Source organism: Xenopus laevis, chromosome 1S (assembly GCF_017654675.1).
Source record: "Xenopus laevis strain J_2021 chromosome 1S, Xenopus_laevis_v10.1, whole genome shotgun sequence".
Taxonomy (NCBI): Eukaryota; Metazoa; Chordata; class Amphibia; order Anura; family Pipidae; genus Xenopus; species Xenopus laevis.
Genome location: NC_054372.1, coordinates 33,595,756 through 33,622,079, shown reverse-complemented (window position 1 = coordinate 33,622,079; position 26,324 = coordinate 33,595,756). Strand labels below are relative to the sequence as shown.

The following is a 26,324-nucleotide window of genomic DNA, read 5'->3' as shown; positions in this document are numbered from 1 at the left end:
GTCATCCTCGGCTCGCTTGTTCCAGATCCAGCAAGGCACTCGCTCTGTTCCTGAGTACGCAATCGAGTTCCGCACACTAGTGGCGGAGACCACCTGGAACAATGATGGATACCATGCCGCCTTCTACAACGGCCTAGCCATGCGTATCAAAAACGACCTGGTCTCCCGGGAAATTCCTTCTCGGTGGGAGGATCTGGTGGCGCTGGCCGTAAAGGTTGACACCCGACAGAGGGAATTTCAAGTCGAGCTCAACAGAGAGCGTTCGAAGAAGTATCCCCGGTTCCAATCCACACTGACTCCCCGCTTCCAGAGACCCCTACTCTTCAACCCGCTACTGCTTCTCCCTCTCCTACTCCTGCGGCTTCTGCTTCCTCTGCTCCATCTTCTGAGGAACCCATGCAGATAGGACGGGCTCGTCTCTCTGAACAGGAGAAGCTACGGAGAAGGGCTGCTGGTCTATGCCTGTATTGTGGGGGTAAATCGCACTTCGCCCATGAGTGTCCGGTGAAGCCGGGAAACGCCAGCACCTAGGTAGGTTTGGGGAGACCTATCTGGGTGGTGTTTGTTATCCTCCCCAACCCTCTATTCAGCGCTTTCTTCTTCCGGCACAGATCCAATTCGGTTCCCAGAAAATCCCAGTGCAAGCGTTCCTGGACTCTGGTGCTGCTGGAAATTTTATGGACAGAGGATTTGCTGTTCGTCATGCGGTTCCCCTACAACCCTTGGCTTCTCCTCTGCGAGTATTGGCTATTGATGACCGCCCTCTGTCTTCGGCCATTATCTCTCAAACCACCGCTGAACTTTCTCTAAGAGTGGGCACCATGCATCTGGAGAGATTGGCCTTTCTACTCATTGACTGCCCTTCAACTCCACTCGTTCTGGGGCTCCCCTGGCTGTGCACTCATAACCCAGTCATTGACTGGTCATCCATGCAAATCTCCCGCTGGAGTCCCTATTGCCTTCAGAACTGTTTGCCTGCCGTACCTCTTATCAAAGTGTCTTCTGTGTCTTCCAATTTTTCCCTTCCATCCGCCTATCAAGATTTTACCGATGTCTTCAATAAGGGCTCTGCAGAGACTCTTCCTCCCCACCGACCCTATGACTGTCCGATCGAACTTCTTCCTGGTTCCATGCCTCCCCGGGGTCGCACCTATCCTCTCTCCCCCTCTGAGACGGCCGCCATGAAGACCTACATTCAGGAGAATCTCCAAAGAGGCTTCATTCGCCCTTCTTCTTCTCCTGCTGGTGCCGGATTTTTCTTTGTTGAAAAAAAAGACGGAGGTCTGAGACCATGCATCGATTATAGGGGGTTAAACAAGATCACCATTAAAAACCGTTACCCTCTCCCCCTAATCTCCGAACTCTTCGATCAACTAAGAGGGGCCAAGATCTTCACCAAGCTGGATCTTCGGGGTGCCTATAACCTCATTAGAATTCGTAAGGGGGATGAATGGAAGACCGCCTTCAATACCCGAGACGGGCATTACGAATACCTAGTCATGCCCTTTGGACTCTGTAACGCCCCAGCGGTCTTCCAGGAGTTTGTTAATGATATATTCAGAGACTTGTTGGGACAAAGCGTTGTCGTCTATCTGGATGACATTCTTATCTTTTCCAAAGATCTCCACGAGCATCGCTCCCAAGTGAAGGAAGTTCTTCTTCGCCTAAGAAAAAATAGTCTCTTCGCCAAATTTGAAAAGTGCTCCTTTGAAGTATCCTCCATCCCTTTTCTCGGGTACATCATCTCCCAGCAGGGTTTCAAGATGGATCCAGCCAAGGTCTCGGCAATTCTTGATTGGCCCCTCCCCACAAGTGTTAAGGCTATCCAGAGGTTTATTGTCTTTGCCAATTACTACAGACAATTTATTAAAGGTTTTTCTTCCAAGATCTCTCCCATCCTGGCCCTTATCCGCAAGGGGGGTAAACCACAGCACTGGCCTCCTCCAGCCTTGGACGCCTTTGAATCCTTGAAAACTGCCTTTTCTTCTGCACCTATTCTCAGACACCCCGAGCTTCTTCTTCCTTTTTTCCTCGAAGTCGACGCCTCAGATGTGGGAGCTGGAGCTGTCTTATCACAGAGATCATCCTCGGATGGGAAGTTACACCCCTGTGCATTCTTCTCTAAGAAATTTTCTTCCCCCGAGCAGAACTACGATGTGGGGAATCGTGAGTTATTGGCAGTGAAGCTCGCCCTGGAGGAGTGGAGACATTTATTGGAAGGATCCTCCATCCCCGTGACCATCTTTACAGACCATAAAAACCTTGAATTTATCCAATCCCTCAAACGCCTGAATCCCCGACAAGCCAGATGGTCATTGTTCTTTTCCCGTTTTAACTTCATTATCACTTTTCGTCCTGGCTCTAGAAATAGAAAAGCTGATGCCTTGTCAAGAAGTTTTGTTCCTGAAGTTCCCTGTTCCGAAGATCCTGAACCCATTGTACCTCCCTCCAAGATCGTTGCTGCTCTATTTCCCTCCTTGGCCTCACAGATCCTTTCTGCTCAAATTTCGGCTCCTGACAATATTCCTCCTGGGGTTGCATTTGTTCCTCCTGATTGTCGTCAGTCTCTTCTTTCTCAGGCTCACAGTTCTAAACAGGCCGGCCATCCCGGAGTGGAAAAGACTACCGAACTCCTTTCTCGCCTGGTGTGGTGGCCATCCATGAGAAAGGACGTCAAAAACTTCATTTCTTCTTGTACCATCTGTGCCACTTCCAAATCTGGACATTCTCCCCCAAAGGACTTCTTCTTCCTTTACCCATTCCATCTCGTCCCTGGACTCATCTTGCCATGGATTTTATTGTGGATCTGCCTGTTTCCTCCGGTCACACTGTCATATGGGTTGTCGTTGACAGGTTCAGCAAGATGGCTCATTTCATTCCCCTCCATAAACTCCCCTCTGCTCCTGAACTTTCCAAGCTGTTCATCCAACACATTTTTCGTCTCCATGGCTTTCCTGCCGAGATCGTCTCTGACCGAGGCTCACAATTCGTCTCTAGATTCTGGAGATCCCTGTGCAAAGCTCTCAACATTTCCTTGCAATTTTCTTCTGCTTATCACCCACAGTCGAATGGAGCCGTTGAAAGAGTGAACCAGGCATTAGAACAGTTTCTTCGCTGCCATGTCTCCCTGTGCCAGGACGATTGGTCGGATCTCCTTCCCTGGGCTGAGTTTGCCCATAACAACGCCTTCCATTCTTCCTCACATCAATCCCCTTTTTTCTGTGTATACGGTCAGAATCCATTGGCATTCCCTCAGGATCTTCTCCTCACCAATGTCCCTGCCGCCAACGATCAGGCTGCCCACATGATGGCTATTTGGGCTGCTGTTTCTTCTAATCTGCTGAAGAGCTCCCAGGTCCAGAAGAGGTCTGCCGACAAGAAGAGGATTTCCGCTCCACCCTATGCTCCTGGTGACAAAGTTTGGCTTTCCACCCGTAACATCCGCCTGAAGATTCCGACCCCCAAGCTTGGTCCCAGATTCATCGGTCCCTTTCCTGTCATTGAAGTCATCAATCCGGTGGCGGTTCGTCTTCAACTCCCTCCTGAGATGCGGATCCCAAATGCTTTCCATGTTTCTCTTCTCAAACCTGCTGTATCTTCTTCCTCTTCTTCTTCTCCCCCAGCTCCAGTCCTGCTTGATGGTCACCAGGAATTCGAGGTTAAGAAGATTTTGGACTCTCGTCTTTCCAGGGGCACTCTTCAATATCTCATCGAATGGAAGGGGTTCGGTCCCGAGGAGTGCTCCTGGGTCAGGAGCTCAGATGTCCATGCGCCCATCTTGGTTCGTAGATTCCATAAATTATTCCCTCTCTCCCCTAGTCTCGGTGGTCCTGAGGCCCCCCCTAAGGAGGGGGGTACTGTAATGGAATCTACCTCGGCTTCTCAAGATGGCGTCCAAGATGGCGTCCAAGATGGCGACCGCCTACCTCACCACATGGCTCTTGCTGGACACAGGTCTATGACCTCACCTCCCTCCCATTCCGGGATTGGTTGTCGGCGACGGAACGGACGCCGGCGTCAGAATCGGGCGCCGGCGTCAAGGCGTCAGCGTGGGGACGCTGGCGTCTGCGTCTGACGCAAGCGCGTCAAAAATTGGCGCCAACCCTGGGACTATTTAAACTCTCTTCCCCTTCCACTCCTTGCCCAACTATAGGTTCCTGTTACTGTGTTCCTGGGTGTTATTTACTATATTGATTACTTGTGTACCGATTCCTGCCTGTCTTACGATTCCGCTTGTCTTCTGCCTGGTCTGACCTTTTTGCCTGTATTTTGACGATTCTTTGGATAAACCCTCTTGTACCTCGAACCTGGTCTGGTCTCCTCTTTGGTCTACACTATTCCTGTGCCTTCGGGCCCGTTACAGAATCCAGGGGTATAACTGATTGAGGAAGCAGACCCTGCAGCTGCTGGCGGCCTCTGAAGGTAAATGGGGGCCTGTGAGGTACTGACTGACTGACCTCTAGTTATGTGGCTAGGCTCACGGCTGGAAGCCCTTGGCTCAATGATATACAAACGAGGGTTTAGAAGTTGCAATGGCGATTGTTTAGCCCCCGGTGCCACTCTATAGGCTCTGGTTGGGGTTACTGACTGACTGACCTGTAGTTATGTGGCTAGGCTCACTACTGGTGGCAATCCTTGGCTCCAGTGTGGGAATGGGATGCCAGGGGCACACCAGAAAACTTTAGACCGTGGGCCCACTTTCCAAACTATTATTACTCCTCTCCTCACTCAACCTCTTTATTCTTCTAGTCTTTTATATGTGCTTACTATATTCTTACATTATTAAGCATTTTCTCCCATAAAGAAATAGGGAATGACCACTAAATAGGCTAAATGTTTAGAAGCAAGAGGCCCACCGACACCTGGGCCTACCGGGAGTTTTCCTGGTATGCTGGTGGGACAGTCCAACACTGCTTGGATCAATGATATACAATTGAGGGTTTAGAAGTTACAATGGCGATTGTATGGCCCCCAGTCTATAGGCTCTGGCTGGGGGCTACTGACTTCTAGTTATTGGCTAGGCTCACTACTGGCAGCCCTTGGCTCAATGATGTACAAATGAGGGTTTATAAGTTGCAATAGCGATTGAACAGCCAATCTATAGGCTCCGGTCGTAGGGTTGTCACCTATTCTGGGAAAAAATTACCGGCCTTCCTATATATTTATCTTTTTTCCCTATGAATAACATTGGGATCAACCATCATTTTTACTGGCCAGGTGGCAATGCACTTGAAGTCAGCCTGATGCAGCTTTGTGATGAGTGAAGAATGTGGAACGTGCACAGAACATCTGCCCATCGCAGCAGCACAGCCAACAGCAGAGAACGTGACAAACCTCAGCACAGGCAGCAGCGCCGCTAATAAGGCTGAATGCGCCTGAGATAATAGGAGAGAAGCAGTTTCCTTGTTACTCAGCTTCTCCCTGTTACGTGCACACTCCATCCTGCGAGCAGCCGCATGCGCCCTTCCCCCCTCCCCATTCATTGCACACTGGCATTGACAGCCGCACACGACTACGTGACTTCTCCCCACAACCTCCATGTCAGCCGGCAGCGCCAAAAACTGCTTACGTGACCACAACACGGAGCATCCGAAGAGACACGCCCTCTATCAGGAACAAGCCAATCAGGCCACCCTAAGGCGGGTCTACCGGCAGACGCCAACCAATCGCCGATTCCTCTAATGGGTTGACAGATGTTGAAGCTACACGTGCAGCTTGTTTGAGTACGTGCAGCTGGGCGGGGCTCGGAGTTTGCCCAGAATACTTTAGCGCTGAACCCGGCAGCTTTCTCTCAGAAGAACCCGCTCTTGACCGAGGTGGAGCAGTCACGCTGGTTGTGGTTGCCGAGCCTGTGTGGAGCGGGGCGCCTGTCGGACGATTAGAAGACACAAGCAAAGTCGGGACATCTCCAGTTACAGAAGATGCTGCAGCTGTGCGACTCCGAGGTGAGTGTATTGGGCGGCCTCCCTAACTATAGCAACGGAACAGCAGACTTGGATAACCTGTGTGTGTGTTTATTTGCTGCTTCACATGAGACATCAACCTAAAACAAATTTAAAGCAGCTTTCCAATGTATCATATTGATATGTAGCAGGTTCTCTCTCAGATCTGTTATTGAGATGTGTTATTAGCAGCACAGAGACCAACAACAACAACAACAACATACACCTGCACTAGTCTTTCTCATCATGTAACCAGTCTGTGCCTATTGGGCTACTATCCCTTCAGCGGTGACTAGTGGGCAAGTCTAGTCCCATAATGTGTTCCTAATCATTCAGCTGTTCTGTATTCAGCAGCAGAGACTGGGGCCCTCTCTCCGTACTGCACAGGGTTGCCCAGGTCTAATTTTCAAAACCAGCCAAAGTCGGCTACAAAACAAGAGCCAAGAGGCACTTCAAAAGTAACCCAAAAATAGCACAATATGTCCAATGAAAAAAAGTCTAAAAAAAAAAAATGAATAAATATTGTGAAAAAAGTTTTTTTTTTTTTTTTTTTAATATTTTCAACGATTTGAAAATTTTTCCATGAAGCGAAATGGGACAAATTCACCCGTCACTAGGGCGTAACTACAAAGGGGGTCCAGGAGGTATACGGGCCCAATAAAGCCCTAATACATATACACTATTGGTATTACGGGGCAACCTCTAGACATTTTGGTGGCCAGTAGATTTTTGCCCCAATTGTCAAATTGAGGAAAGTCACGAAAAATGTGAGAATGCTTAAGAGGGATGGGAGACTGGGGTAAAGAGCCTAAATGGTACCTGCACAAGTCACTCCCATTGCATCATGGGTATTGTAGTCTTAAACTTGACAGTTGGCAAATTAAGCAAAAACGACATTACCCAACATGCACTGGGAAACAGGCTTGGCACATTAGGGCAAGATAAACTTTGGCTGGTTTCCAAACTACAAACCAGCCGAAAGCCCAAAAAGTAGCCCAAATCTGTACCATGGCTAGTTTGTACTTTCAAAACCCACCTGGGCTTTAAATTAGTAGCCCAATTTGACTGGAAACCCGCCAACCCTGGTACTGCAGGGCATGCCATGCCTAATATTCACATAGACCTGCACCCTGCCAGTCATTATTGATCTGTAATTAAAAAGAATCATCTGATGGATAAGCATTGGTTCAGTGCCAGAGGCCAAGCCTTTTTATAGACTGTTAAGCCCTTTGCCATTTACAAGCTTTAGATTAACAACCGCTGGAAGGCCACAGGCTGGATAGTCCCGAAGTGGAAGTATAACTATACACAGGCCCGGACTGGCAATGTGTGGGTTCTGGCAAATGCCAGAGGGGCTGCTATGAGGTCCCATAGAAAGTCAGTATTTAGCGGGCTGGTGGGGCCTGTTTGGGCCTCTGTATGGGCTGATTGGGCCTCTGTGTACCTGAAATGCCAGGGCCTATTTTAATTCTCAGTCCGGACCTGACTATACACCACATTGACTTGATTCTGGGTGCCCTGTCAAACAAGTAATATCAATGCTCTGGTTCTTTAGTGTGACGGCCTAAGTGCACTGATGGAGTGTGGTGGTGATGTGAACTCCCCCGGCGACACAATGGGACAGTCCCCTGCACATCTAGCAGCAGGTGGAGGACAGGCTTTTTTCCTGCTTTGGCAGCTGCAAAATGGAGTCAATGTAAATCAGCAGGTAAGTAGTCCTGTTCCACCCTCATTGCCAGAAAAAGTCCAAATAAATGACACTATCTTTATGCTAATTTCTAAAAATAAATAAAGTAGGTGCATGTTGTATAATGTATCTATTTTATCTTTCATATAGAGCCTGGGGGTGTGATTGGGGAGGGTTCTATAGGTACAAGCTGGTGGGCTCATTTGCAGCAATACAATCGCAGATACAATAATATCAAGTTTTAACATTTAAAGGAAATTATAGACTACTAGGTGTGAAAGTGCAACATTAGGGGTGATTCTTTCTTTTTCCTTACAATACACGTGTTCTAACGGAAAAGCTGTCCTTTTTGAAGCTTTTTTTGCATTAAATGTTACAGTATATTGAAGTAAAAACCGTAATAATGGAAAGTAGAAATTCACTGAAAGCATGAAAATAAATTCTGAAGTGTCAACATGAATAATTTATGATAGTAAGTCGCTTGCATTAGTAAATATTCGCCACTGCAAAGGGGAATCCATATGTAACCAGTCTTTTCCATCTTCCACAGGACTGCTTTGGAGAAGCTCTTATTCATAAAGCTGCTCGCTCCGGAAGCATGGAGTGTCTCAGCCTGCTGGTCGCTAGCGATGCCAGAATAGAGTAAGCAGAGATTTGCATGTAGCATCTTAAAATTGGGTTAATCCCATGGGGATTTCTTCTGACCCATTCTGTTGTGCACTTTCCTACAGTATGTGTAACAAAGACGGGCATACGGCAGAAGAAGTGGCTTTGTTCGGTGGGTTTTTAGATTGTGCAAGGTATCTAGCTACAGTGAAGCTTACGCAAGACACATTTTCCAGAGCGCAGTCATCGCTGAATGATCTGAAGGAGACGGCCGCTGGAGTCAAAAGAGGGCAATGTTATCAGTCAATTTCTCATGGAAAGAGGCGGCGCTCTGATGGTGAGTAAATTTGAATTCCACTCTACAGCTAGACAATATTAACACAGTGAATTGCTGCCACACCTTCATATTGTGTATTTATCGGTTAGTGTCGTCTTGTAAAAATAAAGACTTTGCTTTATTGTAACTGATAATTTCTCAAACAGGGCTGCATTGTGTATCTCAGCCCTAAAATTGTGTGCACCTCCACATGTATCTTCTACAGGCACCCGTATTAAAACAGTATTTTCTAGCCAGCTGTAAAAAATTTTCCTATAATATTGTTTGTGGTTTGCTGTGCACTCATCCTAAAGCTAACTATTTACTGGCAGAAATGCTTTGCACCAAATCTTTACAGTTTGTTCTTACCTGATGATGTTCTCAAACTGTTTAACTACAGATTCATTAAATGTCCTTCATTTACAGTCCAAAGAATTGGTTTATAACAGGAACGTGTGTTCTATCAACAGGTTTTGTCTAGTCACATTAATTGGAGTTGATCAGCCCCTTCTATCGGCAATGATTCTTCTCCAGTCACATGATGGCTTACATTAAGCTGGACAATGGCCTTTCTTGTGGAAAGAACATGTATATAGTAAAAGCATTGCTTATATAAGATATTTTTTTTTATTTTAATAAATCTCTTTTGCTAACCATGTGTCTTATTAAACCAGAACGGTCTGTTTTGGAAATGTTCACATTGTATGACCAACAAGATTAACAACACCTTTTCTCTTAAATCTCGTTTAATGAGAACTTTTAACAGTGTACAATTAGAATAATACTAAATAGCTGTTGGCCTCTAAAGGGAAATGCAAATATAGTTGGCGCCTGCATCCCAAACTTCAGGGCCCTTCCAGCCACACCATCCCTAGAAAGGCAAACAAAGCCAATGTGAATAACAGTGGAAAAACACTGAAGTGCTGAGAATATTACAGTTACCATACACTAGTTAAAAAGAAGTAGAAGATCTAACATTTACATATATAATTGCTATGTTGTCTTGTAGAATTTGCTACAGACTATTCCACACCAGCAACCAATAAAGCTTTTCCCAGCAAGTTTCTTCCATTATGTACTTTTAATTTCATTAGTAGCACAAGGCCACAGGCACATGTAAGTGGCTTCTTCTGATTTATATATCCAGTTCTCAGGGAGGAACTACATACTGTTGACATAAGCAAAGCGCTCGGGTGCTGGGAGTGGAGCTCAAACCTTTTTCAAAAGTTCTTTGACCAACTAAACACACACTGGGGCAGATTTATCAAAATGTGAGAATAGAATTCGCCACAGAAAAACTCGCTCATTTTCTATTCATTCCTATCGGATTTTTAGAATCGTATTTATCAATTTAGTTCACTATTTGATAAACACACTTTTAAAAATCCCATAGAAATGAATAGAAAGTGATGGCGTTTTTCTGTGGCGTGTCTTAATCTCCACTTTGATAAATCTGCCCCAATATGTTGGGCACCCCTATGGGTGTAACTTCACTTAAAACTTTTCCATAGTGGCACTTTTGGGTACCAATACAGACACTGGATTAGAGGAGAAGAAATAAAATGGCAATGCAATGATCAGTATACAATGTCGTAGCATGTTTATTTGAAGAAACAAGCCTCAGCCTGTGGTAGTAGATAAGGTATTCAAATCAGGAGGTGTGCTTAACATGTTGGCAGCCCTAGTAATTTTATCATAACTTTTTATATAATGTTTTTATGACCTATTTATTGGTAACAAGTAAAGAAATTATAGCTCATAAAATAGTCATTCAATTCTCTTCAATAATTTATTCTTCCTGATTTTCTGAACGTGCACACCTACCTTTTCCAGAAAAACATGCAGATCTTCCCCACCTTTGTAGTGTGGATCTAAAATCAAGAATCTAATATCTTCTCTCTCTCACTCCATGCCACCCCAAGTATTGTATGAGCCAGGACTCCACCTCCTGGGAAGCAGAAAAGGGCAAACAAAACACAAGATTATTTTGTTAAAAATAATAAAGTTATTCAATCTGTTGCTCAGTAGTTGCAACCCCCAGATTTTGTTCAAGTAATGTATTTTGTGGCTTGTAGAACTACAGCTTCAGAGGAAATATAAACCTTTAAAATAAATAAAGGTATACCTGATCAATTCATTTTATTTGATAGAGTAATGAAGTTTATAACAGCACCACCTGCTGGTCAGTTTTCTGACTGTGATAGGGAATGCAGAAGAAAGAAAGAACTTCTGATATTGCACTGCTCAGAAAAGATTCTAATGACTTCCCTGAGTACAGCAGTAATTATCAGCATTGTGACAAGTAGCTCTGTGTTTATTTACCCTAAAACTGCAGGAGAACCTAAGATTAAAAAATAAAGAAAACCAAGCAACATTTATTTGAAAATTTACAACAAAAGCAGTCCAAGAATGCTCTGGAAACATATGGGGTCACATACAACATTTATATCACAACAATTAATAGATCACCTCCCTTCAGCAAGTAAAAATGACAGAATATTCAGCAAGAGAGACAGAGGAAGAATAGTGCTACAACAAACACATTTATATGTATTCATAGTATTATCTCTATCAAGATATTTATCTTGATGTTTTTTGCTGCAATTGGTATATTGTTCAATATTACAGTTGGTACTTTCCTTTCCTTTTACAAAAAAAGCCATTTCAGTGTCTATATAATTTATAGAATAAAAATCAGAGAAATAAACAAGGCCGGAATACCAAAGGGCACCATTAATACACACCATGCTGTCTTACCGATCATGATAGGGGTTCCCTCTGATGTGAAATGATTGACAAGCTCTCTCCCTTGAGATGCCAGCTCTGTGACCTGGCTAGGAAAAATCAGTTGGTATGCAATGATTGATTTGCACATAACGTCCACACTTTAACATGTTCTTGTGCTCAATATAGGTAAAAGAATATGCTCAGTAGTCTAACTAGACATAACAAAAATTCCATTTCAGGGCCCCCTTTGAGAAGACATTTTTCAAAGAAATATTAAACTTGTTTGCCAGTCAGTGCCCCACCGCCCCTGCTGGGCATATACCTGGGTGTTATTTTCAGCCATACATCACACTGTGCTAATCCATTACAGGGCAAGGACAGAAAGAGCTGTGCTGTTCTATTATGTGGAATGCGGAAACTGAGCTGATTCCAGGGAAAAGAATACCCACTGGACCTGTCTATACTACATGTCCCTGTATATGTGTTGGGGGGGGGGATTAAGTTACTTAAAGAATGGGTTACAAAATCAGCGCCATTCAATTTTAGACAGGAGCTGATCCTAATATAGAGGTCTGTACCTAGCCCCATATATCCAAATGCCTCTGCCTTACCCTATTTACCAACCATCCAAAGCAACTATATTTAACAGACAACCATTTAATAAAGCCTACTAATTACAAGAATGTTTACAAAATAATATAAAAGATACCTGACAAACATTATTTTTAATGTAATACCCAGGAGGTGGTCCAGTACAAGTTGCACCTCTATCGAGTCAATCCATTGCCTTGAGCCTACATAGGAAGCAGGTTTATTCCCAACGTCAACAAGGGCCTGTAGGACAAGGAGTTCATGTCATTACTTTCTCACACAAATAACTATCTGCTTCTTATCAGAAACTAGTGAGGTAGCTTTTCAGTGAACTAAAATAATATTTTTTAGAATGCATTGACCAGGACTGATTGTTGTCATCAATGGGATCATTAGATTTAATGCTTTAGTCTCCTTCCCCGGTAGTTTCTTGCCCACATACCAGAGCTTTAGTAATAGTAATAATGCTTAGGAATATGACTTGTTCAAATAGGTTTTGCTACATTGATTAATACGTTTTGGCACCACTAAATGGAGCCAAGAACCAAGCTTATCAATTCCAACTGATAGAAAGAAAAGTCATGGTATATTTGCTGCATTAAAGGGATACTTTCATGGGAAAAAAATGTTGTTGATAACACATCAGTTTATAGTGCTGCTCCAGCAGAATTCTGCACTGAAATCTGTTTCTCAAAAGAGCAAACAGATTTTTTTTATATTTAATTTGGAAATCTGACACGGGGCTAAACATATTGTCAGTTTAGCAGCTGTCCCCAGTCATGTGACTTGTGCTCTGAAAAACTTTAGTCACTCTTTAGGGCAGGGGCACACAGGTAGATTCGGAGAGATTTAGTCGCATGGCGACTAATCACCTCTTCTTTGGGGCGACAATGTCCCTGAACTGCCTTCCGCCTGCTATAATTCATGGCACTTCAAATTTTTCGCCTGAAGTTGCCTCATGAGGAAACTTCGGGTGTCTTCGGAAATCGAAGCGCCACAAGGGCATTGCCGCAGGCGAATTTTCATTTTAGCAGGCGGAAGGCAGAGGGAAGGCAGCTCGGGGAGATTGTCCCCCCGAAGAAGAGGCGATTATTCACCAAGCGGCAAAATCTCCCAGAATCTCCCCTTGTGCCCCTGCCCTTACTGCTGTACAGCAAGTTGGAGTGATATCACCCCCTCCCCCCCAGTAGCCTAACAACAGAACAAAGGGAAGGTAACCAGATATAAGCTCCCTAACACAAGATAACAGCTCCCTGGTAGATGTAAGTACAGCACTCAATAGTAAAATACAGGTCCCACTGCAACACATTCAGTTACATTGAGTAGGAGAAACAACAGCCTGCCTGAAAGCAGTTCCATCTTTCTGAAAAGCACATGACCAGGCGAAATGACCTGAGATGGCTGTCTACACTCCAATATTACAAAAAAAAAAAAACACTTGCTGGTTCAGGAATGACATTTTACATGATAGAGTTAATTATGTAATGTAAACAGTGTAATTTAGAAATAAAAATTATTATAAAAATCATGACAGAATCCCTTTAAAGAAACTGTTACTAAAATACATATATTTTACCATCAGTTACACAACACACCTGCTGTATCTACTTGTGGGTTGGAATTGGTTTGTTAGTATAGCCTTGATATTTAAACCAAGAACATGTTGCCTGCAAAGATCGATAAGCACAACCCCAGCCGTTATCATCCATGTGATCCTGCATATAGTGATGGTAACTGTACCATCCCTGCACCAGTGACACCTGTAAGGTGAGCAGTATGGGTCACAATATATACACACCTATTGCTAATTTTGCTGCAGGTTTTCTAGTTTTTATCAGCAAAGTGAAAAACTCATTGTTGCTCCCTCTAGAAGAGATGAGCTGAGTTGCAGATGTGGATTCCTGATGTAGCCATCCTTGTACGGCTCATCTGGGAAGTGGAAAGCGTTGGCTCTTCGAAAGTATGGTTTGTCCAGAGGTATATTAAACTGTTCATGTAAAGTCTATGTACACACACAGAAATTTTAATAGGCGATGTAAAAAAGAAAAAACAAAAGCAAAGCTTTATAAATAAGCCCAATAGCTCTAATAAATTATTTATGTGATCACAATGCAGTGTTAATTGAACAGCAACAGTTCTTTATAAATAAGTCATTATTTTACACCAATTTTTACACTTTTTTTCAGCATGATATATTTTACATATCATTATAAATATGCTATTTTGAGTTGATTTTGAGTTGATTCCAAGAGCTATGGCGAACACACAGCAAATAAAATGTTTTTTTTTTTTAAATTATGGAATCTGTTTTTCAGGTTGATTTGCCATGTTTCCGACCTCTGTCCTTTGTTCTGACAGTATTGTTTCCGATTTCCTTACATTTGGGAAACCACTCATTCCTTAAGTAGCTGGATTTTTTTCATGACAATGTTAAAGGAACAGCAACATCAAAAAATGAAAGTGTTTTAGGGCTATTCCACACGGGGAGATATCGACGCGTTTGCGGTCGCGGCGACAAAGCGCCGCGACAGTCGCCGCGACCGGCGCAGGCGACAGTTTTGTATGGGCGCCTATGTAAAAACGCCTGTGCTAACCACACGAGGCGATGCGCTTTTCAACAGTCGCCTGAAAATGCCTCGCCAGGCTTTTTCAGGCGACTGTTGAAAAGCGCATCGCCTCGTGTGGTTAGCACAGGCGTTTTTACATAGGCGCCCATACAAAACTGTCGCCTGCGCCGGTCGCGGCGACTGTCGCGGCGCTTTGTCGCCGCGACCGCAAACGCGTTGCTATCTCCCCGTGTGGACTAGCCCTTAAACTAATAAAAATATAATGTGCTGTTGCCCTGCACTGGTACAACTGCTGTGTTTGCTTCAGAAACATTACTATTGTTTATATATATATATATATATATATATATATATATATATATATATATATATATATATATATATATATATATAAGCTGCTGTGTAACAATGGGGGCAGCCATTCAAAGGAGCAAATACTCAAGTTACACATCAGATAGCAGATAAGCTCTGTAGAACATAATGTTGTGCATCACTACATGCTAGTACATGTCTATTGCTAACTCCTTCAGCATACAGGCAGCAGTATAGACGATCATTTCACTATTCATGTGCCCAAATATTACTGCTACGGCTACGCGATTCCTTGTTTAAGTGAAGTGCAGAGAATAAGTCCAAACAGACTCCACCTCTCCACTTACTAAATGCCATGTACGCGTCTATCTCCGGGAGTGAATGATCCTGATCGCAGGCTAGCTACCTCGGAATGGATGTCAGGCTGAATGGTTGGCCCCCACACATTTTCACCTTACGAAATCTGGCCCTCGTTGCAAAAAGTTTGGACACCCCTGCCTTAGAAGAACTGTAATTTGTCATTTATCAACACTGGGCAAATTTGCCCATGGGCAGTAACCCATGGCAACCAATCAGATTACTGCATTCATTGTTCTTCTTGCAGCTGGCTTTTAAAACCTAATCACTGATTGGTTGCTATAGGTTACTGCCCATGGGCAAAATTTGCCCAATGTTGATAAATGAGCCTCAGTGCCAAAAGCATGGAAACATCTACAACTAATAGCAGAACTGCAGAGACTACAGCCCCCTGAATGCATTGCCTGTCAATGCCTCGAATGAAGTCGAAGCTGTACCAAGTGCGAATGTTGGGGTGTGTGTAGCCTTTATCTATTAACCACTTCTGATAAGATAAATGTTCTTATCATATAATGCATGTGTTTCCATACTGTAGCCAATAGTCAATAGCAAGGTGGGTAATACCACAAGTTGGTAGATAAATGTTTGAGGCTTTAGTATGATGCATAACCCTACACAATGTAGAATGTAATGCACCGCTCTGTCTCCATATCAACCAGATGTAACAACAGTTGTAGTGAGAGAGACTCAGCACTGAGGTGAGAGATAGAGACTCTACTGGGGTGGTAACCTGCTGAAATAAATAAGGACATTTTCATTTAATATTCAGGTGTAACAAGGCCTCATTGGCACAGCCGTACGCTAGCAGCAGCTGTCATACAGAAATATTATATACATGACGTTCCAAAACACATGAAGCCAATGGCTACCTATATGCTATCCATAGAAAAGTAGTTGTAGTGTCCTGGAAATAGGGCTTGATGGGCCTTCTAGACCAAATCACAACAGGGGATCATTTGATAATACAGATGCAAAGTTTCACCAATGCAGTTACCCATGGCAACCAAACACTTAAAGGAGAAACAAACCCGTTATTAAAAAAAAAACCCTGCCCCCCACCCCACATAGACCTGCTGTTATGTTTTGGGTAGCCGAGGATGAGTAGAGTATAACAGTGCTTTATTAGCAGAGTCATGCAGGCATTACACAACAGTAACTTTCACTTTTCAGCTACCAGGAAGTATGCACAGTATAAGTATGAGCACAGTGACATCTACAGGCCATTTGTATAAACACCACACCCACCTCCCTCCTCCCCCAAGCCTAGCTGCTACCCCCGGCAAATGCCCCTAACTTTTTACTTACCCCTCAAATGCAGATTCAGGGATTGGAGTTCACCGCAGCCATCTTCTGGGTCCTCAGTAATCTGAGAATGAGACGGCGGAGCAGCGCATGCGAAGTTGAAGCAATTTCCTGATTTGTGACAACTGCGCATGCGTCGAAATGGAAGGAGATTGCCAGAGCGCCAGAAGAAGACACGAAGACCCAGAAGATGGCTACCGTGAACTCCGATCCCTGAATCTGCACCAAGGGGTAAGTAAAAAGTTAGGGACATTTGCCCGGGGTAGCCAGGGGCGATCCTGGCCCCTCCGCCGCCTGAGGCAGCAGCAGTTGCTGCTGCCCCCCCTCCCCCAGAAATCTGCTCTTAAAGTACCAGTAGCAGCATTTTTGCTGCCCCTGGTACCTAGTGGAGCACTGCTGCCTGAGGCGACAGCCTCAACTTGCCTCATTGGCGAAGCACCCCTGGGGGTAGCAGCTAGGCTGGGGGTAGTTTTTTTTTATTTTTAAAAATAAGGGCTTTGTTTCTCCTTTAAGTTTAATAAAAGGCAAATTCACTGGGGTGCCCATTTGTTAGCCCCCCCCCATTGAATACAATGAATGAAAATCAATGTGATGCACAGGCTTCAATGCCTCTGTACAAGTAGTGCATGAACTTTGTCTTGTTCTTCATTGTACCTGACATAAAAATAAATAAAAAAGTGCTATTCTGTGCATGTAATCCTGGGCAGTGCAATGGATCTGTGGAAGCATGAGCTAAAATGTGGGCACCTTGTGAGATATTTGAGTCACTGTTTGGGACAGTTTTGTGTAGACTGATAATTAAATCTCTGAACGTCTATTTTAATTATTTTCTTCCAGTTATTATTTCCACAGGGGTTGTTATTTACAATGCCTGAAGGAAAGACTGATATGGAGAGGATTGGAGATAAATATGCTGCCCCTGGCTCCAGTAAGTATATACGTAGTTTTGTGTAAATAACAATTGATTAATGTATATATATATATATATTTATATATATAATGTCCATATAGGTGAACGCACTCTTACCGGATTTGATGAAAGTTGGTCAAAAGATTAATACATCAGGACAAATGGACCCGCACTCCAAGAAATTTTGTGAAAATAGTGTTTTGTTTTTATTTTTATTATATCAGCACTCACAGGACTTGAAAAAATCTAATAAAAATGTATTTAACTATGGACTGATGTTTCGACCCGTCCGTCACTTTGAGAAAGGCCGAAACGTCAGTCCATAGTTCTTAAATACATTTTTATTTGATTTTTCGAAGTCCTCTGAGTGCTCATCCTCTTCTTCGATTTATATATATATATAAAACAATACATGTGATACCTACACTCCTTCACCTGATCCACTTTCCAGGTGCTTGGTCAAAATGATATATAAATGAGTTTTGCAAAGGACCAGCACACTGTTTTCTCAAATATCCAAAGTGTTTTTATTTTTCACATCACAATGCCTCCAACGTTTCGGCCCGCCTTGGGGCCTTTATCAAGGATAAAGTGCTTAGTGATATAACAACCATTTAAATACCCATACAACCCTCCAAAAACAGGCGCCAGTGATGACGTCATTTCCACCAGAATTTTTCAATTATACAATCATTGCAAGTGATTAAAATCAAGTTAAATATATGATAAAAGGCTAATATGTACTAAAGAGTTAATATGCAATTCATAAGAATGTGTAATATAAAACTCCACCACTTGATGTCACCTTCATTTTGTAAATAAAAATCCTTATAAAAGTCCATAAGAAATCACTTTTCAAAAGTTCCAGTATTGATCACTACATTTCCAGAATCAGCAAATACATTGTAACTTCACCTGTAGATAAAAAAGCTCTAATCACATATCTTGCAACTAATGTTTCAATATTTGTATTCATACACATCTATGTTTGCAACATGTTACTATTTGCTGAGATGATATCTGGTTAGGGAAAAAATCAACTTAAGTTAAAAAACAGCTACGTACTTGTTGCCCATTTAGTCCCTTAGGTATTACACAATCCAGCTCATTAATCCAAAATGCTTCTCTTTTCAGTAATGCATTATTGTGGTCTCCCCTTCTATCTCTTTTGGGTATTTGTTCTGTAGGCATACATCTAAATGATACCCAAAAGAGATAGATGGGGAGACCACGATAATGCATTACTGAAAAGAGAAGCATTTTGGATTAATGAGCTGATTTTGTCGAGAGTGCTGGTAGCCACACACACATATATATATATATAAAAGAAGATGTCATTCCCAATATTGCTTTATCCTCATGTAGTTTTTACAGGGCTTGTGTTGCCTTATTACCTTCTTGTTGAATGTTTCTTCCCTCCTTTAGGTGCTTTTGCCCCTCTCTACTAGGAGCATGCCTTTGACACTGTTCAAAGACTTTTTTTTACTTGCCATCACCCCTTCCCAGTAGTTTGTATTTGTGTTATTTCTCCATTTTAGGTATATCACTCTTAAATAGCTCTCTTATTTTCCTATCCACAGACTGCTGCTTTCACTCACACATCTATACCTATCTGATCTTTGGCCTAGGATTATTATCCACTTTATAATCAGCCATTATCCACCCTTCTGGTGAACACTGTTCTATGAGACGAGCAGCCCCTTTATTAAACCTGCAGCAGAGAATTTTCACTCATAGGTTTTCTTCCTATTGACACATCTCCAAGGTGCCAGCTCTCTTATACACATTCATGACTGATGATTCTACAGTGTGACCCCTCCACTTGGCTCCTTCTCTGTGTGTAACCCGTTGTTCCAGTAAGATTTACCTACCAACCTGCATCCCTCGTGCTGTCCTGGTGGGCTTTCACTTTTGGGACCTTGATACTTGATAAATGGGCTATCCCAGAAACATGTTGAATGGTTCATTGAAGTCTTGCTGTTGAGCCTTTTTGTTCCTATCAGGTTTTCTTCTCTTTGGGACTTCTTTTCCTTCCCCTATTGGTGCTCAAGAACAGGCAAAAACTGCAGAATTGACCCCAACAGGAGCTGCTACCTTCCTGAATTCTGATTTTGGTGTTAGCCTTGATAAATGGTGGAAATATGCAGGTGGCTTCAACCACCAGACTGCAGAAACTAGACAGTCTGCAGGAAGTTTCTGGACTAATCTTCAGTCAGGCTTGCAACATTTGACATGTATGTGTCGATTTACCAACTTCATACAGTATACTGTATCCTACAGCGTTATTTTCTTTGCAAACTAATACATTGTTCTTTTTTTCAGAACCTTTTAATGAATCTGCCAGTAAAAACAGACAAATGATTCCTGGAGGCTCCGAATTCATGGCTAATTTGTTAGGTGGACACTTTGATGCTCAGTTCAAGAGAGTTTTTGAAGGGGAATCTTACTCTGATCCTTTCAAGCAAAGAAGACAGCATCAAATGCAGCAGAGCAAGAAGAATTTGGGAGGAAAGCCGTAAGTAAGCAAACATCAGAACCCTGAACAATTTTGATATGCTGATCAAAGTTTCTATTGTCGAGAATGTGTTGTTCCTAATGTGGGTTTTCTGTGGTCATATTAGCCATAACGACATGCTTTATTAAAGGCACAATGTTTTACCTAATAAAAATTCTAAGTGCTTAATGAATATTTATTTTTCGTTTAACATAATTAGGATGATGACACGCAGTGTATTTCAGCCAGTGGAGTGGTGTTTCTAACTACCCCTCCCACTTCTCATTCACTTAAATGGGGATGGCCTAACAACAGCAGCAGTGTAGAGTGTATGTACAGTATCTTTTAGTATGATGTAGAGCAGGGGTCCCCAGCCTTTTATACCTGTGAGCCACATTCAACTGTAAAGAGAGTTGGGGAGCAACACAAGCATGAAAAAATCCTTGGGGTGCCAAATATGGACTGTGATTGGCTATTTGGTAGCCCCTATGTGTACTGGCAGCCTACAGGCGGTTTTGTTTAGCAGTAGATCTTGTTTTTATACAACCAAAACTTGCCTCCAAGCCAGAAATTAAAAAATATGCACCTGATTTGAGGCCACTGGGAGCAACATCCAAGATGTTGGTGAGCAACATGCTCACGAGCCACTGGTTGGGGATCATTGATGTAGAGAGCGATATTCAGAGACAATTTGCAATTGGTTTTTATTATTTATGGGTTACAAGTTATTTAGCTTTTTGTTCAGCAGCTCCTCAGTTTGAAATTTCAATCTGGTTGCTTGGGTCCAAATCATCCTAGCAACCATACATTGATTTGAATAAGAGACTGGAATATGAATAGGAGAGGCCTGAATAGAGAGATAAGTATTAAAAAGTAGCAATAGCAATACATTTGTAGCCTTACAGATGATTTGTTTTTTATATGGGGTCAATGACCCCAATTTGAAAGCTGGAAAGAGTCAGAAGAAAAAGGCAAATAATTAAAAAAAACTATTAGAAATAAATACTGATGACCAATTGAAAGGTTACTTAGAATTGGCCTCTATAGAACATAGTAAAGGTTAACCACCCCTTTGAATGAGCTCCCGTGAATATACTCCTAAACTGTGATGAAAGGTGGCATAAATCTATACAAATGTACATATGCATACAGCATAGATATATACTGTACTGTATACATTTCTGTTGGACATTTTGAAGGCGTAGTGACCCTTTAAACATGAAATTCCCTATGAATGGCTATGTTTATCTATTCTATTCTAAATGACAAAGGTGCAATGAAATGTACAAAGCATGTAGCCGCAAATAATTATGCAATGAGATGTACACCTGTTTATATTCTTAATTATAAATCTGGATTGGGGAGTTTCTATGGCACATTAGGAGGTCCAGTAGTGCTGAGCTAAAACCAAGAAAAGCATACACTGCACAGGGAAAAACTTCTACACTTATCCTCCAAAACAAGGCAATGGATATGGGTAAGAAACTGCACATCTCTTTGTCTGCACTTCATGGTTTAGTGGCATGGTACTGTGGATGAGGGCAGTCCACAGGGGACATTAGACCCTATGCCTGTTATATATTGTTGTTATCCTATTATTTTAAGGCTCAATGTATTAACAAGTGCGAAGTTTGATACCGACCGATTAAACCTTAGCAACCAATTAGCAGCTAGCATGTAGAGGAAAATAAACATCAGTACCTAGTGCAGCTCCCTTGCTTTTAATATGATTTAGATGGTGTGTTGAGATGTTACTTGTAGGTTGGGGGAGAGATGCAAGCAGCCTTGCCTAGTGGCACACAAAAGCAAAATCTAGCCCTGGATCCTTGCAACTCATCATTTCAGGCAGTAAAGTCATTAGGAACTGTTTAGTAGTGATGGGCGAATTTATTCGCCAGGCGCGAATTCGCGCGATTCGCGGCAGGCGAATAAATTCGCGAAATGCCCGCTAAAATTCGCCGAAAAAATTCGTCAAAAATGGGCGCCGGCGTCGAAAAAACGGGCGCCGGCGTCAAAAACGAGACGCCGGCGCCGTTTCGTGAATTTTTCGCCGTTTCGCGAATTTTGCGCGAAATTCGCGAATTTTTCGGCGAAGCGAAACAGCGCAAATTCGCCCATCACTACTGTTTAGTACTGTTGCTTGCATATGTCTTGCTGCACATTTATTTTTTTAATGTTCTTCTTTTGACAGATATCCAAATGTAACCAAAGGTAAACCATATCCATGCTCCTATGACTCAAGAGAGCTTTGAAAGGTAAAATAAATATTAGATTTCATTGATATATCATTTCAGATGTGTCAAAAAACGGTGCAAATTTGCACATTAAAATGTCATGTTTGTTTCTTGCATGTGGTGCTCGTGAGCCCATTGTGCCTATTTATGTGATGGAGGCGGAGATAGCTGAGGCTCATGGAGGCCCTATATTTTACAGATGCCATTAACAAGCTGTTTAGTACAGGTATGGGACCTGTTATCCAAAATCAGTATCAGACTGGCCCTCCGGGACACCAGGAAAACCCCCGGTTGGCCCAGGTGTCAGTGGGCCCTTGTGCTGCTAAACATTTGGCCTATTTCATGGCCACTCCCTATTTCTATGAGAACAAGGAGGCTAAATAGATGGAAAATAGTACTGAGAGTGGGCCCCTGGCCTAAATTTTCTTTGTGGGCCCCTGGTCTAAGGTTTTTGGGTGGGCCCCTAGTCGAAGGTTTTTGGCTAGGCCCCTGGTGTCCCAGTCTGACACTATCCAAAATGCTCGAGACATGGAGTTTTCCAGAAAATGGATCTTTCTGTAATTTGGATCTTCATACCTGTAGGGGGTAAAATTGAGATTTTAGGTATTTATTATACCCCGAGGATGGAAAAAATCCAAATCTGAAAATCCGGCATCTCAGACCTGCCGGGGTTGTATATAAATCAATGGGAGAAGTCCGAAGATATCCTGATATGCACTAAGTTTCGTGCAATAATCCGAAGACTTTGTGGTTTTTGAGGGTGTTAGTAATAGACACATACTGGCACGTAGTGACGCAACGCTCTCACATACTTCTTTAGGGCTGAAGGTGTCAATAGACGCACTGACGTGCTAGTACAGTAAACTAAAGAGAGCAGCGTGTCACTACGTTCCAGAACGTGTCTATTACTAACACCTTCAGCACACAGGCAGCAGCAAGACCAAGTGGCAGATCATTTCACTAATCATGTGCCCAAATATTACTGCTACGGTTATGCGATTCCTTGTTTAAATGAGTTAAATGATGTTAATGGTTCAAAGAGTGTCAGGCTGAATGGTCGGCCCCCACACATTTTCACCTCACAAAATCTGCCCCTCGTTGCAAAAAGTTTGGACACAGCTGCCCTACTCACTCCAATGATCCTTACACAGCAAAGCCTGCCAAAATAACAGTCAAAGAAAGAAAGGTTTTCCACCCTCCAGGTGGACCAAAAACATATCCAGTGTATATTATTTTGACCTCAAATGTAACTAATAAAGTAAGTATAAGCTACACGACAAACACTAATTTCTTATATGCATGCGCTTACTAAGATGTGCAGTTTTACTGTAGGTCTGTCTTTAACCCAACACTATTTTCACTTGATTATAATGTACAGGGATCAAAAAAAGTAGTGTAACGGTATTCTATGGCAACTACAGTAGTATATATTTATATGGAGTCTAAAACAAAGCAGCAGCACAAAAATAAGAGTTTTTACACTGGGAGGCACAGTTATCAAGGGTCGAATTTCGAATTCATGTGAGTTTTTTAAAACTCCCATCGAAATTCAACCAATGTGAACTCGTGTGAATATCGAAAACTCTAATCGATTTTTTTCTCAGAAAAATGTCAGGAAGGCTGCAAACAACTCTAAATTGATCCCTGGACATCTCCAATTGACGTAAAAAGCAATTCTACAGGTTTTAGGTGGCTAATAGTCGAATTCAATTTCTTAGGGCTGTATGATAAATCTCGAAAATCAAATGCAATTTTTTGAAAAACTTGAATGGAATTTGAATAACTCCCTAGTTGAATTTGACAGTTTTGATCCTAAAAAAACTTTTCCTTTTAGCCTTTTCTCTGTTATTTAGATTTTTGCAAGACTTGCCCCTGCTAGCCTATCTTTATAATTTGGTAGGAGATCTATAGCTGTTGTTCTGACAGTATATGTATGAGAGAGAGAGAGAGAGAGAGAGAGAGAGAGAGAGAGAGAGAGAGAGAGAGAGAGAGAGAGAGAGAGAGAGAGAGAGAGAGAGAGAGAGACTGGGAGCAACATTTTATGATGTTGGTGAGCAACATGAAAGAGATCTCCCAAGTGCCCACACTCAAACCTCTTATGATCAGTGGTGCACGATCAAGAATGAATGAATAAACAGATGAAGGATCAGCACACTCTTTAAAGAGCATGTAAAGTCTAAAATAGAATAAGGCTAGAAATGCTGTACTTTGTATACTAAATATAAACATGAACTTACTGCACCACAACCCTAATCAAACAAATAATTTATGCTTTCAAAGTTGGCTACAAGGGGTCACCGTCTTGTAACTTTGTTATACATCTTTACAAGACTAAGACAGTGCACATGCTCAGTGTGGTCTGGGCTGCTTAGGGATCATCATAAACAAAGTTGCTTGAGTTCTGCACGGCTGGTAAGTAAGGCGGGGGCTCCCCCTGCTGTTCATAAGTATGGTTGTTTCCATCTGACAATTCCTATCCACAGCAGTAAATGAAGGGAGAATTTCACTGCATACAGTCAGGTTTCTTATAAAAACTGTACATTTTATAATTAAAGTATATTGGAGATAGGTTTTCTTTTTCATTAAAGAAAGTAAAAATGTGATTTTATTCTTTTGCCTTTACATGCCCTTTAAATTGCGAATTTTTGCTTTTTTTTATTGTGATAGCATCTTATCCGAAGTTTCAACCCCACTTGGGGACCTTTTTGAAGGATACTGTGCAGTTTCTGTGTTACAAGTTAAATACCCACCCCACCAGTGAATTTTAGCGCCAACAATGACGCCATAAGTCCATTTACAGTCCATTGGTTTCAAAAAAACTTTTTCATCTCAATCACAAGTGTCCTTCCATTTTTACACCACTAGGTGTCAGTATTGTGTCCATTACAAGTGATTTTGTGTTCTTCAAAAATAAAAGTGTAACAATTGCCAAAATAAAAAGGAAACTTTCCTTCCATATTGAAACAAAAAAGAAACAATAAAACCATGTTACTTACAGAGTTGATCACATCATATTCTGAACCAGATAGATACTATGTACATATTCCTAAGAAATGAAAAGATACAAAACATATGTAGTTTGCTATATCATAAAAATCCAGGGACCTAAAGTTAAAAAATAATTTAATTGTAACTGTCCATTTAATCTTTTGGGGGTAACACAGTCCAGTTCATGGATCCAAAAAGCCTCACTTTTCAATAGCATTTTGTCAAGACCACCACCCCTGGGTGGTTTAGCTAAATGATCAATAGGCATACACTTAAATGTAGACAGGTCGTGTCCAGCTTCCCACCAGTGTTTCACCACTGGTTGTTGGGTAATGTCCTGTTTGTTTGGATCTACTTCCCTGTCTGTGTCCAATGCTGCCATGATACTTGCTCTATGCATGTTAATTCTCTCTTTTGAATTAGTCTTCCCACAATAAATGAGACCACATAGGCATTTGATGACATATACCACCATTGTAGATGTACAAGTCATTCTGCCCTTTATCTTATACCTCTTGTCTGTCCTTGGGTGTCTAAACTCATTTCCCAGTATCAGGGTATTGCACACCACACAGCCTGAGCATCTATAAACACCAGGATGAGGGTTTATAATTATTTCTATTGTTTGTTTATTTTCCTTTGGGATGAGGGCTAGCTATATTTAATTGGCCTGATTGCTGGAACAGAGTAAAACATTTTAACCATGTTTTTCTCCTTCCTCAGGTCAGTGACTTCGGTAAAAGACTGTAAATGTAATGTTATATTAGGTATGTGAGGACAATCCCTATATTTTGTTTTATACACCACATAAGTCTATATTTTTTAAAGTATAAGGATTATTGAATGTCTTAATATACTTTACTTCTAAATTATGTAAAATGTCATCTTATGGTCTGTGGGTAAAAATAAACAATTTTCTGGTTGAAACTAAGATCAAACAGAATTTTACCTCCTCGAGTTTCAGGTATATTGGGCCAATAGAAAACGTGCTTGTTCTAAAAAGTGTATATATATATATATATATATATATATATATATATATATATATATATATATATATATATATACTTGTAACATTTAGTTTTTTTTTTTATCAAGCTCTTAATATCCGAACCTCAAATAATTCGTAGTTTTCAGAGGAAAAAAAGAGTGAAGGTCCCAGTGTCTGCGCTGATGTCCGTACCAATATCCAATGAGTTTGTATTTTTTTCTTCATAAATTAAGTCCATTCGGCAATCGGAGTTGCTCAGATTTCAAACTTAGAAATACTGAGATAAATTCACACCTTGAT

General features: G+C 42.0%; 2 protein-coding genes and 1 pseudogene across 2 annotated transcripts; 2 read left to right on the top strand and 1 right to left on the bottom strand.

Annotated features, from left to right (window-relative positions):
* Positions 1-5,733: 5,733 nt before the first annotated feature.
* ankrd37.S (ankyrin repeat domain 37 S homeolog) lies at positions 5,734-9,204 on the top strand. Its single transcript, XM_018243188.2, has 5 exons — positions 5,734-5,945; positions 7,498-7,650; positions 8,180-8,271; positions 8,361-8,572; positions 9,022-9,204. Exons 1-5 carry the CDS (start codon positions 5,922-5,924, stop codon positions 9,030-9,032), a joined length of 492 nt encoding a protein of 163 aa, XP_018098677.1. The 5' UTR covers positions 5,734-5,921; the 3' UTR covers positions 9,033-9,204.
* An 87-nt stretch (positions 9,205-9,291) lies between these two features.
* LOC108704266 lies at positions 9,292-14,266 on the bottom strand (annotated as a pseudogene).
* Positions 14,267-16,956: 2,690 nt separating this feature from the next.
* On the top strand, positions 16,957-22,305 carry LOC108706617 (UPF0602 protein C4orf47 homolog). Its single transcript, XM_018243187.2, has 3 exons — positions 16,957-17,335; positions 19,640-19,832; positions 22,003-22,305. Exons 1-3 carry the CDS (start codon positions 17,275-17,277, stop codon positions 22,061-22,063), a joined length of 315 nt encoding a protein of 104 aa, XP_018098676.1. The 5' UTR covers positions 16,957-17,274; the 3' UTR covers positions 22,064-22,305.
* The last annotated feature ends 4,019 nt before the right edge of the window (positions 22,306-26,324 follow it).